This window comes from Ostrea edulis, chromosome 1 (genome assembly GCF_947568905.1).
Source record: "Ostrea edulis chromosome 1, xbOstEdul1.1, whole genome shotgun sequence".
NCBI lineage: Eukaryota > Metazoa > Mollusca > Bivalvia > Ostreida > Ostreidae > Ostrea > Ostrea edulis.
This window is the reverse complement of record NC_079164.1, coordinates 38,262,421-38,283,018: the sequence shown is the minus strand read 5'-3', so window position 1 is coordinate 38,283,018 and position 20,598 is coordinate 38,262,421. Positions and strand designations below refer to the sequence as shown.

Genomic DNA, 20,598 nt, shown 5'->3' with positions numbered 1-20,598 from the left:
TTGGCATATATACTTGTTGTATATCATCATGTCATTCATAATTAAATCAATTCGTACTGATTTGAGAAACTATTTCTGGGTGTAGGGAGCCACCTTAAAGGTCAAGGCCCCGTGTCAAGAAAGGCGTTCACACGATATAATTAAATGTATATTTACATATCTTACTCTTACAAACTGGCATGTCTCCGCTCCATAACCCGCCAATAACACACACGCGCAGAAGGTCTCCTTTTTCATATCGGCTTCCGGTGTTACACGAGTAATTCACTGATCCTCCCAAGGATGTATTTTGGTAACAAATTTCTGCATTGCTGATGTTAGTCTCAGGACATGTTATAACTTTACCATTCAAATTGGAAAATACAAACAAAATCTTACTAGAATATATTACAGATTTTTATATCGATAGTTTTGATGTTTTTATTTTTATTTTAGGTATTTGCATAAAACGTCAAAAATTATTTTTGTGTATAGTAAATAATATAAGTTTGATAGATATTACCTTCACATTTCAGAAATTGTCCATTCCAGTGTCCAGTTTCATTACAGGTAAGCGAAGTGTTTCCTCCCAAGCTTCGATACCCCGTCATGCAATGCACTTGGATCTCATCACCGACAGCATAAACTGAATCGTTATACTTGCTGGATTTTGTAATGACAGATAACTTGGTGTTCATATCTTGGGTATAATCGAGAATACAGATGGGTACTAAATGAAATGAAATAAAATAGTCATTATTAATGCAGATGTTTTATTGTAAATTGTCAAATGTTGATATATATCTGTCCCAGTTTTCTGTAGAATGTAATGGTAATATTAAAAGATTTATATAGCGCCCTATCTACATTAGTTCTCTAAAGCGTTTTACAAATGTGAGAGAAAAGATAATATAGGTCTAAAATCGATGTGAACATACATGTGAATAAAATATTCATAGTGTCAGAATTAAAATGCATAATTATTATTACTAATATATAGCGCCTAATGTAATGATATGATTACCCTAATAACATATAAAACAATTTAAAACAAACCCTTAGGAATAAGATACATAGTAATGACATAGGTATAATAACAAACTACAGTTTAAAAAAAAATAACAGAAATGTGAGAGCTGTAATGTAAAAGCACTAAATATGGGGAAAATTACAAATTAAAAGTTAATCTAAAAAGGATGCGTTTTGAGGTCCACATTAAAACTAGACAATGAAAAACATTGTCCGAGTTTAAAAGGCAGAGAGTTCCAGAGAATCGATGCGACCTTGTCCAAACGTCGATCCCTATATGCATATGTTTTCGTATGTAATGGGACATTATATATAGGATGTTTGGGTAGGGGGGGGGGCGGAAAATAAAAGAAAACTGAAGTTAAAATTGCATCAAAATCTAGATTGGTTTGTATTACATATATAGTGCATGGAGGTGAGGGTACATGTAATATTGAAACAATTACCCTGATAAAATCGTTGTCATCTGCCGTGCAACAGAAGCTGTCAATATTCTATTTACCTCTCTATCAATCATATACCCAAGTCAATCTAATCGAAATCAGATGTTAGATCCGCTCACATACTCGTTGTACAAACAACATCCCGTAGAGGGTCGCGTCAGAGGTCAAATTTGCATAGAAAATTCACCAATCGCTACAGAGGCGGTAATACCATCGGCATCCAATGAGATTCCTCATTATATAATGTATTTGGTTACTCATTAAAGATGGCGAGAGATGAAGAAATGGAAGCGATTAAACCCGTTTTAAAGATATTTGATCTCGATGCTTTGATAAATGAAGAAGAACAGATACTTGAATATCTTCTTTGTTGAAGTATATCTTCCCGGGGGTAAAAGATCCCCCGATGTCGCCATAGTTTAAGATTTAAACAAAAACACGCGATAAACAAGTCACGATCGTGGGCAGTGCCATTTTTTCTCTTCCTTACGTAAACAATGCATAGAATTGTGGGATAATACCCTATCGATATGAAGCGGGAAATTTGATTGGCTGTTGCAAATTTTATCCGTGACCTTCTATGGGATGTTGTTAGATGTTTGTGTAGCGAGTATATGAGCGGATCTAACATCTAATTTTAATTAGATTGCTATCTGAATTTTTCGTGTATAACTGAGCTTAAGTGCCATGCTGTAAAGTTTATTTTTATGGAAGGTAGCACAGAAGTGACAGGAGTATATTTTCGTAATTTTGTTTTAGTAATACTCTGAATACTTATTGAATTTGAAATACATTTCTTACATCATTTTGATAGTCATATCAGAATGTGTATCCAAATGACTTTGATGATGTTTTTATCCATTCCATCTACTCACACTCAACTTTTAAGGAAATGAACGTTGAAAATTTAATTCTATTATTTTCCGTTTGAAAAGGGTGTGACCATTCATATGAACAATTTTAGATTACTTTTATCTAAGGATACTTCATGACAAGTTTGGTTGAAAATGGAACTATGGTTCTTATTGCTACTTCGATGTCCAGTGCGCTTGACCTTTGGACCCCAAAATCGATAGGGAACATCTTCATCCCATGGGTAGTCCATGTATATGATATGGTGACGGTAGGTGGAAAGGATAATGCTTTAGAGCCCGGAAACCATTGCGTCTACAGACGGACGGACGGACGGACAGACAGACGAACAACCCGATTCCAGTATACCCCCCACAACTTGTTGCGGGGGGTATAATTAAGAGTTAGGCAAACACGGATCCCTGGATATATCAGAGGTGGGGTCAGGTGACCAGGAGGAGTAAGCATCCCCTGTCGACCGGTCACACTCGCTGTGAGCCCTATATCTTGATCAGGTACTAGACTTAGTTATCCATACTCAAAATTAGTGTTCCAAGAACGGCCTAACAATCGGTATGAAATACACCAGACAGCATTTAACCCAATGATAGGTTGTATTGTTCAAATATTAGCTCACAACAACATATAGTAAAATATAATAAGCCATCTCAGCCACTCAATAGGTATATTAGAAATGCATACCGAAGACGTCATGTTCGCTGATAATAATGTCTACGTCGTCTGCCATCTGTTTTCTGTAACCCATTCCCCATATCTTTCCCAACATGTACATTGCTACATTCGTCTGATCTCGTATGAGTGGATGAGGAACCCAGAATGTAATATCCGTGTCGTTATGTCCGTATACCAATCCACCAAAAGGAACCATCTCGCTCATCACTGATCCAACGCCATCAAATCGAAAATTCTTGTTAGGATCGTCAAGAACTTCTATCTACAATTTTAGCATTTTACAATTAACAACTCTTCACCTAGTACAGAGTCTCATTAGTTGGCCATCAGTTTTGAACATGGTTGAGATGTATATTCCCAGTGATAATTAATCTGTTATGGTCCCAGTGATTCTTACTAAGTTCTACATGTACGGGATATAATGTCCTCAGTGAGAATTTCTGTGATGTAATAATTGTATTACTATTTTTTCCATATCTGTTTAAAAATCTTCGCCCCCTAGTGTTTTAATATCAAGTATCTATACTTATAGATTAACAATTTTGGCCAATAAACTCCGAGTTATTGCTTCCAGTTTGAATATTGTTTCATATGTGAGGTGAAGTCCGTAAGCTATAGAAGACTCTTACTTGATTAGTAAATAATGTATCATTAATCAAACACCTACTTTCGTTTTCAATAAACTACCCTTGAAATAGCAAACATAAAAGGAAATTGGCGAATCTAAGCCAGTTTTGTTTTCTTGGCTTAATGACAATTTAAAATGATACGATATGAAGTAAATCCGTTGTTTTATCGATGCTTGATTTTGATCTTACAGAAAAAATAACTTTTGATAATTGTTGAAAAAAATATGCTTGTTCGTTTCTTCAAACTGTGATTTTAGTCTTAAATCAGCCTTATGGCATATTATACAAGTTAGATAAAGGAAAAGTGTACCACTCAAAATGGTTAAACTGTATAAAAGATATCTTAATTGGGACTGGTACATGTAATACCCAGATTTGGAACGATCAGCACGTTGATGTTAACTTTCATTCATCTAAAAAGGTTAAACAATCTTTGTATGACTCTTTTGTTAATACCTGAAAAGATGAAATTTATAACTCATCCAAGTATTCTAATTATAGGATATACAAGACAACTTTTGGTTTTGAAAATTATTTAACTACACTACCACAAAATTTACTGTATAATTCGTGTCGCTTTAGATGCAGTTGCCATTAACTGTCAATTGAATCTGGCAGGTTTTTAAGCATTGATAGGTCTGAGTGATTATCTACTCTTTGTTACAAAGAAGAATCCGGCGATGAATTCCATTATCTGTTCAGCTGTACTTATTTTCTTCATGAAAGGTGTAGATTCTTGCCAAAATGCTTAACTGATAGTCGAAATACTATTAGCTATAGTGAACTGATGAACTGTAAAGACAAATATACTATGATAGGACTTGGCAAATTTATCAAATTAGTACTGTCCATATTTTTAGGATAATTTATTACCTTCCTCTTGTGTTTTATTCATTGTGTTCAACATTGCTGTTATTCTTACCTTTTTGTACTAGTATGCTCCATGTGGATCCTTTAGTGAAATACAAAGTTTCAATGGAAATTTCCAGAACGAAGCGAGGCAACGTCATACCAATCGCACATTATCGGGCCTTTCCGGCAAGCCGAGAAGATGCGATTGGTTTACAATACCATCAGGATAGCATTGTGTGGTTTTCAGTGATAATTATACATTGTAATATTATAGTTTTTCCTAAGCCCATGATTATCATTTTATGAAGATTTATAATTATTTTAGTTACATATATCTCATTCTACGAAGGACACCCACCTTCCGAGACCAACGATCTGACACATCGATGAATTTTTAAATACGATATTCATCTGATATTTTCAATGCTCTTATTATTTTCCCGTAGACGTCACTGTTACGACTTTTTGTAATAATTTATAAACATTCAGTAAAATTTACTGAATGTACAAAAACATGGATAAACACAAAACAGTGTTGTTTTTTTTAATTTCATCTCGTGCATGTATATCTTAAGTGATGGGTATAACAGAACAGGTATGGACTGGGATTCGGGCAAAATATGATTTGTTGGACATGAAGGTGAAAATGGGCAATATTTTACCTTCCAGTCTAAAATAATTATATGTTGCCCTCATAATGTACCTAGTATATTATGAGTATTTACTCATATTTCGCCCCCATACCTATAGTCAATAATTAACTATATAATTTTTGTTTCAGGTATATGATTTAGGGAAAATTGATAACCTTTTAAACAAATTCAACTGCATCAAAATATACGTAGGATTTCAAATATGAATAACAAGTCAAGCCCTTTTCCTTTAGTTCCATCTCATTAATATTTCAATGAAGAATTACCCGAACAGAGAGAAAATGGCTGGGAGTCTTTACATGTGTATAGGGTAACATATAACCGGCGGCTTCAAGGTCGGAGATTTTAAATCTTTGTATATGTCCATGGATATTCCACGCGAATATGGTTATAGACCCTTCGTTACTTCCAACTCCTTTATGCCCCCATCCGTCTGTGACACTCAATAACCTAATGCCTGTTGAAATAGATTCACACGTTAATAAATAAAATGTAATGCAAATTACATTTTACATCTCAACTGAGCAAGGTAATTCTATGATTATATCAAGTCAACGAATACATGTATTTACAATATCATATTTCAACACTTTTCATTTTCATTATAGGTAATAATAATAACGATGTAACAGCACCTGGCATAGTTCCATCAGTGTTGCAAGCTGACCACAACTGTACGTGTGTCTCATTATGACCGTAAAGCAAACCTCCAATGTTGGAATATTTATCCCCAGTACCTCGAGTTGACAACCCTACATCACAAAATGACCAATGTATCTCTATCACATTGTGTTAGTAATTGTGAGTATATATATATGTAAAATATTAAATAAAATGTGTCAATATATATAAAGCACTAGAATGACCAACGACATGAACAATTGGAATTGTCAAATTTTCGGGACAACCTGTCCCTTCGTCAGGACGTGAAAGGATTACATTATGGAGAAAACACAAATATAATTAACAATAAGCACTAAAGCTACACTACAAAACTAGCTAAACACTTTTCCAGCGGATTACATGTTGCAGGTTTTGTTATTAACTCAAAAAAGAATAACAATCAGGGTGTCTGGTCACCGTGGTATCAGTCGGTAAAGTGTGAAATTAATTAATGGAAGAAATAACTTGGTCGATCAAAAGCTGAAACAGTTAATTCGTACATCGTGGTATTCTCCCCTAGATCAAACTATTGAAAATCTAAATTTCAGATAATAGTAAATGAAATTGGCGTAATGTCTAACTATTGGTTACTTGTAAAAAAAAAAAAAAAAAACCAACTAAAAATGGAACTTGTTGATGATGAGTGCCAACGACGTTGGCAGTACTGGTACTGCTATGCATCCAGTTGGTGAAGCAAGGCGATGTATCGTTGGTAATATGAGGCGGTACGCAGATATCTTAAGAGAAATAAAGTTATGAGAAATAAACTGTTGTCGTTTATCAGAGGGAGAATAACATTGTTATATCAGGAATACATTTAGCCAATGTTCATTCTGGCAAAGTCAATAATTTTGTTCATGCCGTTAGGACGGAATGACTTTAGTCTGTGCATCCAGAATTTTTCTTTTTTCTTTCTATCTGTGGAGCTCCAGGTTTGGTTGTGATCAATAACCACGACAATCATGTCTTCCCATTTGTGGCCATCTAGCTTGAAATGTTCTCCAACAGGCTCAGTGATTCTTTTGGTTTTGATGGTCGACCGGTGGTTATTAATACGTTTGTGGAGATCTCCTGTTTCACCAACGTATTGCTTCTGGCATACTTTGCAGCTTATGAGGTATATACAGTTGTTTGTGTGGCAGGACGTGTTTCCGAAGATTTTGTAGTTACGTCCAGTTACAGGGCTTCTGAAAGTGTCAGTATCCTCGCTATGCTTGCACAGAAGGCACCTTTTCTCAGAACAAGTTCTAAAGCCCCTGTTTGGCAGTGGGTTGTCCAGTCTTGCTCTCACTACCATGTCCTTGAGATTTCGAGACCGTCTGAAGGCTGTCATTGGTGGCTCTTTGAATACTGTTGCCATTCTTTCGTTGTTGTAAAGAACTGGCAGGTGTCTACGCAAGATGGCGTTGAGACTCTTCAAGACGGGATGAAAGGTAGTCACAAGTGGGACTCTGCTACTTTTTTCTCTTTTTTTGTATTGTAACAGGGTGTTTCGGTCTTTGCTGGACAACTCATCGATTGCCGATTGCACTGGGGCAGCCCTATAGCCTCTTCTGCATAGGTGTGTTTTCAGGAGTTGGCTCTGTTCTTGGAAGGATGTTGTAGATGAACAGATGCGACGAACTCTAGTGGCTAAACCTTTGGGCACTCCTTTGAAAGTATGAGGAGGATGGCAGCTCGATGGCATCAAATATAGGTGAGAGTCAGTTGGTTTTGTGTGAAGACTGTGTGAAAACCGTCTAGTTTTTGATAAGTCCTTCCACAATATTTCTTCAACATGCCTATCAAAAATAGCGACACATTTAAAAGTCTCAAAAAACATTACCAAAAATCAATCAAAACGAAACACCGTGTCTCTAATGTACAAACCTACCTTGAGTGTAACACCATTCCCAAGGGGTTTGTCTTAAATATTAAACCCAACATTGGGCCCATATCAAAAGGTTTCCAAAGTCGCTGGGATTCCATTCTTAAGGAGTGCTCCACACGACTAATGTCACTCTGTCTTTCTTGGGATCAACACAAGTTAGGACAATTTAGTAGCGACATCACCTCGTTGGAGTCTACCCTCAAGGAATCCACCACCCAGTCGGACTTTGATGAAGCTTTAAGTATTATCTATACTTACAACCTTTCCCTGAGTTCTGAGCTTAAAAAGGTACAGCAAAAAAAGTTTTCTAGAGATGGCATCCCGAAAACCAAACACTCCAAAACCAACGCTCAGACTGATACCAATCAAAGACCCACTAAGGTTCCCCGCTCACGCCGTTTTAAGCGGAAGCAACCTTCTAGACTAGAGAACTCAACCGCTCACGACTGCTGTCCAGTTCTGAATGCCTCAAGTGTCATCCTCTCCGAAGAAGAGACCTCACTCCTATCTAAAGGTATCAATTTCTGTCCCACCCCACGAGAGGTAAATGATCAGACTGTGAGAGAGGATACTCAGGAATTCTTCCGAAGATTAAGACTCAAGGAGCATTTTCCCCGCAAAACTCAGATGATAGTAATTTCACTGAAGTTACCCTGGACAATCTAGAGAGTCATCCACTCTATAGACCCAAAAGCAACTGGGAACCACAACCGGGCAAGTGCGGAGCTCTAGAATCTTATATCGAAGCAGTCGAACAAGACATTGAGAAAGTTCTCAGCCAAACAGAGATCGTCCCCGACAATCTAAGTAAGGAAGAGAGATCAGCCTTACAGACACTCAAGAACAGGGACGATATTGTCATAAAAAAGGCAGACAAGGGGTCAACAGTAGTGGTCCTAGACAAGGAGATGTATTTGGCAGAAGCTCACAAACAGCTCTCAGACGAGCGATTTTACAAAAAATTGGAGTCTGACCCTACTCAGAAGTTTTCAGCCACAATTACTACAACCCTCAAAAATATGTATAAGAATGAGGAGATAGGTGTAAACGTCTTTGAAACACTTCGGCCCATGGACTGTAGACCCGGACAACTATACTTACTGCCTAAAATTCACAAAGAAGGCATGCCAGGCCGTCCCATAGTAAGTGCCATCGGACACCCCACGGAGAAAATCTCTGAAATGTAGAAAAACTGCCATCTTATCTGAAGGACACAACAGACTACATTAACAAAACTCCCTCTTCAAACCTTCCTGACAATACCCTTTTCGTGACGATGGACGTTACATCACTATACACCAACATTCCGCACGATGAAGGAATTGAAGCTTGTAGGGAAGTCTGGGAAAATAGGACCATCAAATGTCCGTCCACTGAATCTTTGATTAAACTACTTGAACATGTTCTCAAAATGAACAACTTCATGTTCAACGGTGAGCACTATTTGCAGATAAGTGGCACCTCTATGGGAACCAAGATGGCTCCATCATATGCCAATATTTTCATGGGCAGACTTGAACGCAACCTACTAAACCAGTCGCCTTCCAGGCCCCTCAGTTGGTTGCGTTTCATTGATGACATAGAAATGAAGTGGACTGGCAGCCGAGAGAGTCTCGACGGATTTATTTTTTTCACCAATTCGTTCCACCATTCCATCAAATTCACAGTGGAAATTTCATGTTCAAAGAACACCTTCTTGGACAGCACATCCACTCTGAACAATAGTGAAATAGAGTTCAGTCTTCACACAAAACCAACTGACTCTCACCTATATTTGATGCCATCGAGCTGTCATCCTCCTCATACTTTCAAAGGAGTGCCCAAACGTTTAGCCACTAGAGTTCGTCGCATCTGTTCATCTACAACATCCTTCCAAGAACAGAGCCAACTCCTGAAAACACACCTATGCAGAAGAGGCTATAGGGCTGCCCCAGTGCAATCGGCAATCGATGAGTTGTCCAGCAAAGACCGAAACACCCTGTTACAATACAAAAAAAGAGAAAAAAGTAGCAGAGTCCCACTTGTGACTACCTTTCATCCCGTCTTGAAGAGTCTCAACGCCATCTTGCGTAGACACCTGCCAGTTCTTTACAACAACGAAAGAATATGGCAACAGTATTCAAAGAGCCACCGATGGCAGCCTTCAGACGGCCTCGAAATCTCAAGGACCTTTTGACCTGAAAAACAATAGGGTTCATTTTCCACTCATAACCAACCCACATATGAAATATCATTGTCATCAAATGAATGGTTCTCAAGATATTGAGCGGACAACATGTGGTCTACAGACCGACAATTGCAAAACAATATGCCCCCCTCTTTTTCAAAGGGGGGCATAAAAATGAATTAATCTGTTTTCGTATACTTAAGAGGTCATAATATTTGCTGACTCCAGCGACAGGGTATATGTATTCTCATGACGTCATAATAGACATATGTGGTCAGTAAACCACGTGGAAGGGACATGTTGACAATATTAGGTTAGTATGTTTTTGTTTGTTTTGCTGTTTTCTGCCACACTCAACAATTTTTCAGTTATCTGGTGGCGCCCAGTTTTTATTGATGGAAGAAAGAACCCAGATACAATGTACCTGGGAAGTGACCATCGACCTTCCGAAAGTAAACTGGGAAACTTTCCCACTTACCGGCACGAGTGGGATTCGAACCCGCGCCGACCAGAGGTGAGAGGTCGTGTGATTTGAGGGCGATGCTCTAACCACTCAGCCACGGAGGTTAGTAAGAGGCATAATTTGTAGTATTGGATTAAGCCAATGAAATTTCAAGATTTCTATCAGAGGCAGGATAAGTAGCGATGGATTTAGCGAAAGAACAATCACTACCTATGTCTAACGTCTTACGTGTGACGTGGCACCGGTATCGAATTCCAGCTTACCGCGACCGGTCCACCAATCACAAATCAAATCAGCCCTAGAACTTTCTTAGCCGGATATTGCATTTTCTAACATACCCACCCTCGACAACTTACTAGTTATTCAATATTGTAAACGTATTGTCTATCATTTCACAATATTAAGAAAAGACGTAGCTCATATTGCACGTTGATAAACATTCCATAATATTTACCTTGACCTTGAAATGTCCAAAGAGGTGTTCGAATCTGTACTACAATAAGGTCAGGGTATTTACCAAGAGAATGGTCCACGGCCTCCTCGAGACAATCCCCTGTTTAAAGATAAGAAATTATGATGCATGGGTGTAAATAAAAAATATCATATTAGGAACCAATACCTCCTGCGAGGATCAGCCATATTGAGGCATGCTGTGGAATTATTTAAAATCGTGGGGGCCAATTTTCCTGGATTGTCCAGTATCAATTCGGAATGTAATTTCGTAAATATGGTTTCTGCACATGAAAAATGTAACTTGTACCCAAGAAATCCACAATCCTTGATCACCCAGGATAACTAATGATTCCACTGTCTTTGTAATAATGTACATAACTGAAGACCAGAAAGACATGAGTTTCAACATTATTTTTTATGTTTAACCTGTTTACAAACTACACTAAACCCCTTTGACCTATTATCAATATTCATGGTGTTAAAAGGAGGAAAGGCAACGTCGGATTAAGACAGAGCTATAGATCATTAGCAGTCAGCTTGAATCTACACTTAACTAGATGAAAAAATTCATTGTCACAATAACTGATGGATGGAAGAAAAACATCCAAACAGAACATGGTGAAACCAATGCACCACCAAAAGCTGTTTGTTGGAATGGATACTGGCAGCTCTATTGTGGCCCAACCTAGACCCAAAGGACCACGTCAAAACTGAATTCACATAATAAGGAATTGCCTTATGTGTTGTCATTTTGTTCTGGATAAAACCAAGGCCACATAAGATCATAGATCATGCGAGCATATAGGGAAAATCTTTAGAAATCTTCTCATGAACCACTGGGCCGAAAAAGTTCAAATTCTCTATGTACTCGCATGTAAAATTTTGATCCCATATTGTGGCTTCACCCTATTTCCGGGAGTCATGAGTTTAACAAAATTGATTCTGCACTTTGTCAGCACGCTGTGTTTTGGCAACTTTAATGTTTCGGAAGGTAATTCCACAAACTGGCTACAACCCAACTAAATTTGCGTTCTCCACAAGACTTCGTGCGAATTTTTGGCACAGTGAGTCTTCAACCCATCTGGCCCAGTGGTTCTTGGAAGGGAATTTTTTAAACGACCCCACCCTATTTTTGAATTTTCGTGATTATATCCTCGTTGAAGAGGACATGACCCTTCACTTGAATCAACTTGAATCCTCTTAACTCTAAGATATATTGTAAAATGTTTGATTGAAATTGGCCAAGCAGTTAGGGAGAAGATGAAAATATGAAAAGTTTACGGACGAACAGGCACACAGACGGACAAAATGTGATCAGAACAGCTCACTTGATCCTTCGGCTTACGTGAGTTAAAAATAATTGAAAGTACGTATATGACATATTGGAACTACTTTTGGTCTTTCTAATTTGAAAGTTCTCTGCATCATATACTCGAAAGCACGACTTCAAATATCCAATTTGCTTATTGGCGTAATCCAGATCGTCCTCAAACATGGTTTATCTCGCTTGGTTTCTGTTTACATACTTTGAATAACACTGACGATGTTTTGTTTCTTTCGATGTAAATATGAATGTATCATTTACAAGCCAAAATTTTGGTAAATATTATTTTGATTCATTATTTTGTACAATATATAGAATAATTTACAATATGCCTATTTCTAACAGGATTATAATGTAGCTCACTACTTCGGAATCATTCGCCAAAATGCCCAATACTACATGTAGCAGTACTCACATGCTTACTTCCAAGTGGTTTCTCTACCTCGCAACGAAAAGGGGCGAGGTGATCCGATTGCAGCTATAGAACATTATGATCAATGCATTGTGGTAAGGACCATGAGAAGTTGGTGGTTATATCTTTTTACGTCTAGATACACGCATATTTTTATGTTTCGGTTGGATTATTTACGATTACATAGCTTGGGTAGTTTAGACGATGCCCAATGTTTTGCTCACCTTTCGTAATATGAATTACACGGCTTTTAAAGGACGGAGGAGGCAGGTCACTCGATCGCCATGCCTTTACACGCACAAGAATGGAACTGTAACGCCTCTTCATATGAGCTGGACCTATCCATTTCTGTTCATCTCCTACAAAAACCAATAGTGAGATACAATAAATCCCTTAAAGTTGCTCAAGTTCAAGATCCATAACTCTTTCAAAAATAGGTCATCAAAGTCAAACTTGATCTGTAAACCATTTAATTAACGTATCTCAATTCAGTAGGAGCAGGGATAGACAAAGAGGTATGGAAAAACGTTCGCAAGGGCGCATGCACCGGTATCCCTATTGTGTGTCCCTTATCAACCTAGATATTGCCCTTCTGTCAACTACAACAGTAAATGTGTACATAATGTACAAGAAACTCTCTGATCACTACTCTATACACTGTATATTATCTCATTAGTGCATGTATGACTTCAAGCTGAACATTCTTCGCTTATAAAACTTATGTGCATGTCACTGCCCAAAGATGAAGATATTTGTTAAAATGTTTTAGCGGCAGCAGCGATATTTCAATCATACATGTGTCTCGTTACAAAACGGAACATCCCCTCGCAATGTATGCAGACCCTAAAATCAATAAGATTCTTCCTCTCTTGGTAACAAAGCTACATGTGAAGAATCAATTCAATAGAGAAAAAAACCCCAATATGACCTGTAGTGCCTACAAGCTCAGTGTTGCACATACTCAAACACATACTCGCCCAAACACGAATTGCAAGGGGATCTAATGATCCTATATTTTTCCTGATACGGGGAAGATCAACCATGACCGAAATACGCATGGTGGTGGTCTTGTAGCTTACTTACGATCTGATATCGCAGGCGATCGGAAAAAGCAGTTAAGAGTTTGATGTCATAGAATTGAAAGGCTTAGAAATAACAGCTGATGGCCAAAAATGGTTTTTGTCTGGTGTATAAAAACCACCAAGTGTTCCAAATGCTACATTTCATGAGGAGTTTTGTAAAACAGTGGATAGAGTAACTTTTTTGTGAGTAAATATTGTTGGTATTTATCGGGTTAGGATTTTTAAAAAACCCTACATTCCAACCTAAGCAGTGAACATGGGGTAATTAATATGTAAAACAATATGTATACAAGAAACACTCACAAAGAAAGAAGAAAAGAGGACAGAACAGTATGAAAAAAATGGTATAATACTCTGGCTACATATTCCTTATACAAAAAGTAGGCCAAGGTTTAAAGGTATAGGACAGTCATATAATGACAGTCTTTGAGTAACTTTAAAATATGACAACATCATGATTATTGGTGACCTGAATTTTGATATGTTACACATAGATAAAAGATCCATTACTAGACATATGGGATATTTTTTATTTTAGCTGATTTTGAAAAAAAATTAATTTTTCCATTTTTATTGTTTACAATGCTTAACTAATTTAAAAGTATTTCTAATGATCAACCAAATTTTGAATATCAGTTGTTGAGTTATAAGTGAGATACAACACTCGAAATTCTTTGTTATGTAAACAAGGCTCGTGTCATGTTTTTGTTTACATTAGACTGTTAACAGAAAATAGCGTGTTTAAAACAAAATAAGATGTGTCAAACACTAGGAAATATCTATTTGTGTTAACAATTCACTTATAACTTTTAAAAAAACTGCTTTAAACGAAACATTTATTAGTTTATTAGTCCCCTACCGACGAAGTTGAAGGGGACTTTAGGTTTGCGCTCCGTCCGTCTGTCTGTCCGTCAGTCCTGCAAATCAGTTTTCCGGACTTTTTTTAATGGAACGTTTTTAATGTGCTTGCAGATATTCATTTGATATTTGGTACATTGCTTTGCCATAAAAGTTATAGATCAATTTCGAATTTCATCTCGGTCTGTTGATTTTTCACTATACGTTATGGCCTTTGGACGTAGAAAAATAGCATGAATTGTCAGTTTTCCTAACTTTTTCGTTGTTGTGCTTACATATATTCATTTGATATTCAGTACATCATGACGATTGCTTTGCCATAACAAGATACAGATCAATTTTGAAGTTTTCCTGGTCTAGTCTTTGTACCTGAATAGTAGTTGATTTCCAACCATTCCTATCCTGGTTTTCCAATCTTCCGTTCTAAATAACATAACTTTAGTCTCATAATAAACTTCGAATATTGTTGAGGTCCAATATTTTTTGCCTCCGGTAGGGGATTATGTATTGCTATGTAATACTTAGAATGCTTGTTTAACCTATGTAAACAAAAATAAGGCACGAGCCGTGTTTACATAACAAGGACTTCTGACCTCTGTATCTATCATGTACCTGGACTACTGACATCCAAATTTTTGCTGATCATTAGTAATACCTTAGTTAAGCATTCTAAACATTAAAAATAAAAAATTAAAATTTGACAAGAGATGTTTGTAAAACACATATGCCCCCCATGGTGCAAAATTGAAAAGGGTAATACACACACACATCCTTTAATTGAGAGTAGTATCATCAATTCAAAATATTGAGCAGACAATATCTTCCTATGTCAAGAGTGGATTGACCATGTGACCTAAAAATCAATAAGGGTCATCAACTTCTGAAGATGTACCAGTGAACCAAGTTTGATGTCTGTCAAGCAAAGGGTTCTCCAGATATTGAACGGACAGTATATTCCTATGTCCAATTTGACCCTTGACTTTTGACCATGTGACCTTAAAATAATTAGTAGTCATCTTCTCCTGAAGATGTACCAGTGTACCAAGTTTGATGTCTGTCAAGCAAAGGGTTCTCAAGATATTGAGCGGACAGTATATTCCTATGTACAGTTTAACCCTTGACCTTTGACCATGCGACCTCAAAATCAATAGGTGTCATCTTCTTTTGAAGATGTACCAGTGTACCAAGTTTCATGTTTGTCAAGCAAAGGGTTCTCAAGATATGGAGCAGACAGTATATTCCAATGTCCAGTTTGACCCTTGACCTTTGACCATGTGATCTGAAAATCAATAGGGGTCGTCTTCTCCTGAAGACGTACCAGTGTACCACGTTTGATGTCTGTCAAGCAAAGGGTTCTCAAGATATTGAACGGACAGTATATTCCTATGTCCAGTTTGACCCTTGACCTTTAAACATGTGACCTCAAAATAAATAGGGGTAATTTTCTCCTGAAGATGTACCAGTGTACCAAGCTTGATGTCTGTCAAGCGAAGGGTTATCAAAATATTGAACGGACAGTATATTTCTGTTTAGTGTGACCCTTAACCTTTGACCATGTGACCTCAAAATCAATAGTGGTCGTCTTCTCCTGAAGTCGTATCAGTGTACCAAGTTTGATGTCTGTCAAGAAAAGGTTTCTCAAGATACTGAGCAGACAGTATATTCCCATGTCAAGCTTGACCCTTGACCATGTGACCTCAAAATCAATAGGGGTCATCTTCTCTTGAAGATGTACCAGTGTATCAAGTTTGATGTCTGTCAAGCAAAGGGTTCTCGAGATATTTGACGGACAGTATATTCCTATGTCCAGTTTGACCCTTGACCTTTGACCATGTGACCTCAAAATCAATGGGGGTCATCTTCTGAAGATGTACTGGCGTACCAAGTTTGATGTCTGTCAAGCAAAGGGTTCTCTAGACATTGAATGGTCAGTATATTCCTATGCCCAGTTTGACCCTTGACCTTTGACCATATGACCTCAAAATCAATAGGGGTCATCTACTCCTTAGGATGTACCAGTGTGCCAAGTTTGATGTCTTTCAAGCAAAGGGTTCTCAAGATATTGAGCGGACATTATATTCCTATGTCCAGAGTAGATTGACCCTTGACCTTTTGCCCTGAAAAACAATAAGGATCCTCTTCTACTCATAACTAACCCACATATGAAATATCATTATCATCAAGTGAATGGTTCTCAAGATATTGAGCGGACAACACATGGTCTACAGACCGACCGACCGACAGGTGCAAAACAATATGCCCCCTCTTTTTCAAAGGGGGGCATAAAAATGTTCAGCCCAAATCGTGTCCATGTCACTTTAAAGGCTCGACTTGTTTTTCAAGAATATCTAAACCAAGTCTGCTTGATGTCTGTCTAACCAAAGATGATTCTAAAATAAACAAGTCATGTAGTTTTAGTTATGGGCTAAGTGATGTACATAATTTTATAGCCATTCAGTTTAAACGCAATATGAAACAACCAGAGTGCAGAAGGAAGAGTTGTCATAGTTGTAGAAAGTTTGATCAAGAATCTTTTATGCATGATCTGGGACAGGTGGATTTTAGATACAGGACCACAGTGACATAATCCTAGCTTTCTCTGATTTTACCAACATTTTTGTAGCTGTCAGTGACAAACATGCTCCAATGAAAAGGAGAAACATACTTTCAAACTAAATCCTTTACATGAATAAAACACTACGTAAAGCCATTTACAAGAAATAATAAAAATGCTGCATAATAAGTACCAAAGGTGTAGTTCTAACAATAACTGGGAGGCCTATAGAGCCCATAGAAATTATGTTACAATCACGTAGATGCTTACATTCTCGAAAGATTTACAGGGGGCCTAAATCTAAGGACTTGTGGTCAACCATTTAATTTTTCTTAACGAACAAAGGCAGTTGTTTTCAGAAAGAGACAGTCTTACATGTATCAGAAAAAGATGTCTTGGTTACTGATCAGTCTAAAGTCACTGAAACATTTAACGACTTTTTTGTAAATGTGGCCAAAAACATTGGAAACACAGATGTAAATATTGACAATAACCACTCAAGTATAAACGCTGTTAATGAAAACTTTCCACAACTCGGAGAGAGATCATTCTAGTTTAAACCTATAGATGAAACGTTTGTAAGTAAACATATAAATAATAGAGATATTAAAAAGGCTACAGGTTTGGATGGGATTTCCCCCAAGGTATTGCATCTTCTAAAGACTATTATTGCCAAACCACTTACAAAAGCTATAAATATGCCCTTCACTTCTTCTGTCTTTCCAGAATCTTGAAAATTGCTCAGGTAGTCCTCATACTCAAGAACAACAGTGTACTAGTTAAGGGTAAATATAGACCAGTTAGTGTATTGCCAGCTATATCTAAGATCTTTGAAAATGCTATCAACACTCAATTATCAGCCTATTTTGATGAAATTTCCCATTCCTTTCTAGCAACTTTTAGATCAGGCTTTGGATGTCAGTCCACCCTTTTAAGGATTACTGAGGACGGGAAGAGAGCACTTGATGAAAAGAAGTATGCCGCTGCTATCCTTGTGGACTTATCTAAGGCTTTTAACTGTCTCCCCCACAACCTCATTCGGCTTAAACTAAATTATTATGGTCTCTCTCCACCTGTCGTAGATCTACTACATAGCTACCTATCTTGTAGGAAACAGTGTGTCAAAATTGGCCAAAATATAAGTTCATTTCTTGATATTTTCAAAGGGGTATCGCAGGGTTCTATACTCGGACCAGTAATGTTTAATATTTTCATCAATGATATTTTTTTATTTTGTCAAAGACTCAGCTTTGTACAACTATGCGGATGACAACACCCTACCCCTCTCTGATTTTGTTTTAGATGTTTAGATGTTATAAATACACTTCATAGGGAAAGTGGTATTCTCATGGACTGGTTTTCAGCAAACAAAATGCAGGCGAACCCAGAAAATTTCAAGCAATCCCTCTCGGTAGAAAGACGCATAATAAAATCATAACTTTTAACTTAAATGGTACAACTCTAGCCTGCGAGGAAGAAGTGAAGCTACTTGGTTTTACTATTGATTTTAATCTAAATTTAAATTCCTATATTTCAAATATTTGTAAGAAAGCAACACGTCAATTTAATGCACTAACGCGTATAAGGAAACATCTTTGTAGATTGGGTAAACTCACCATCTACCAGTCTTTTATCATGTCAAGCTTTAGTTACTGTCCTTTGGTATGGCATTTTTACAGTGAACTCATATAGTTAAAAGTAAAAAAAAAGTGGCTGCCAAAAGTATAAAACAAGATGTGTTCTTACAACTTCAATGCCCTCATAAGTGCATACACTGATGGAAGGCTCCACATAATGTAATATATGTATTAATTCAACATTAAAAGATATGACTAATTTGGACCCATCCTGGAGTCAAAACCCTGGATTGTGAAATTCATCATATTTTGTACAGTATTGTACATCTTATTCTGCTATTCCTTAGTATGCATTTAGATTTTATACAGTATCAGCAAACCTAAACATAAACACTATATACTAAGTTTGGATACACCCTGGGGTCAAAACCCCTACCCCGCGGATCATGAAATTTACAATTTTGATAGAACCCTTCCTGCTTTACATCCTAATGCATTTAGTTTTTCTAAAACACGTGTGGTTCTTGAGAAGATTTTTGAGAATTGATCAATTTTGGACAGTTTTTTGTCCTGCCCCCAAGGTGCAGGAATCTTGAAATTTACAATTGATGTCCCCCTTGTTCCAAAGATGCTTCATACCAAATAAAGGATTGGACTGGTAGTTATCAAGAGGAAGTTTAGAATTGTTAACGCACGACGACGGACGACAACAAATCGCAATAGGTCACCTGAGTTTATTCAGGTGACCTAAAAAAAATCGAAAAAATTTAAGAACGAGCCCTACGATTTGTATATGATGACCATACTAGTACATATAATCAACTCTACAATATTGGCATATCTGTACGATACACAATTTAATGATCCAGTTCAGGGGCCGATCCAGGGGTCGGACTGGTAGAACCCCCTCCCTTTCAAAAATGACCTTGGTCTAAAGGCCTCCTGTCCCAAGGAGTATTTGTGATAAATTATTATCAATTTCTAAGAAAAGGTTTTAGAGTTTGGAACTTTTATACTGTTCTCAGTGACTTTGACCTTTCCAAAATGACCTTGTTCCACAAGTCCTTTACACATGGAACATGTATAATCAATTATATAATTTTTTTAAATGAAAGATTAAAAAGACATGAGCTCGAACGAACAGACAAAACAGCGACTATATGCTCCCCTGAAATAAGTTCTCGTTATGCTAGGTGATCATTACAAACCTAAGTACAGAGCCGTCCAGGTCGCTGTTGATCTGTCGTTGCTACGCTTGGGAACAAATATTTTGATACTGGTATTACTATATATAAAGACCACGCCGCCATATGTATAACCTCCGTCGTCGTCCTTTTGGGCGGATCCAAAGCCCGTAAAGATCCAGCCTTCTTCTGTCTTAGCATCTACTCTGACCATCATCGGGAGCTCTTGTAAACCGTGTAATATGGTTTGTTCTGAAGTGGCGGAGTTAGCAGTCATGTTGATCCATCCGCTCACAAAGCTCGGGGTTGATTCAATGTAGTCAGCATCTGAATATGAAAGGTATCCCCATAAGTAGTTATGGATCATTCGTAAAAATAGTGAATTGATATTGGAAACAGAATTTAGCCGATATGTTGAGATCATTAACAAAAAAAATTCATTTTAGGTCACTTGAACTGAAAGCTCAAGCATCTCTGATCACTTTTTGTCCGTCCATGTGTCCGTAAACTTTTACATTTTCAGCTTTTTCTCCAGAATCACAGGGCAACCCGATATTTAATTGGGAGAATCGGATTCAAGTTACATGTAGCTCAAAATAATAGTCACACTGCTTTTGACATCGAAAAGAATTTTAATACTTTTGTTGCATCTTTTAAACATTTTCTCAAGAATCATTGGACCAATTTCAATCAAATGGATAAAGGGGAATAAAGTTTGTTCAAACGAAGGGACGTGTTCCTTCCAATGGGGATATAATCAAGAAAATTTAAAACAGGGTGAGATAATTTAAAGGGACTGGTTCACGTTTTTTTTCCCTTGAAAAATATTTTTTTTTCATTTTTGATGCTAAATAATCAAAA

General features: G+C 37.2%; 1 protein-coding gene across 1 annotated transcript in view; it reads right to left on the bottom strand.

The window, feature by feature from the left end:
• Window positions 1–20,104, bottom strand: part of LOC125658677 (uncharacterized) — a 27,878-nt gene extending 7,774 nt beyond the window's left edge. Inside the window, exons 1-8 of the mRNA XM_048890055.2 lie at window positions 19,762–20,104; window positions 12,707–12,841; window positions 10,748–10,846; window positions 5,766–5,882; window positions 5,397–5,587; window positions 3,006–3,258; window positions 503–709; window positions 166–339 (exon numbers count right to left, since the gene is read on the bottom strand). Coding sequence (XP_048746012.2) covers window positions 166–339; window positions 503–709; window positions 3,006–3,258; window positions 5,397–5,587; window positions 5,766–5,882; window positions 10,748–10,846; window positions 12,707–12,841; window positions 19,762–20,104 — 1,519 coding nt within the window. The remainder of the gene's footprint in view (window positions 1–165; window positions 340–502; window positions 710–3,005; window positions 3,259–5,396; window positions 5,588–5,765; window positions 5,883–10,747; window positions 10,847–12,706; window positions 12,842–19,761) is intronic.
• Between the last annotated feature and the right edge of the window lie 494 nt (window positions 20,105–20,598).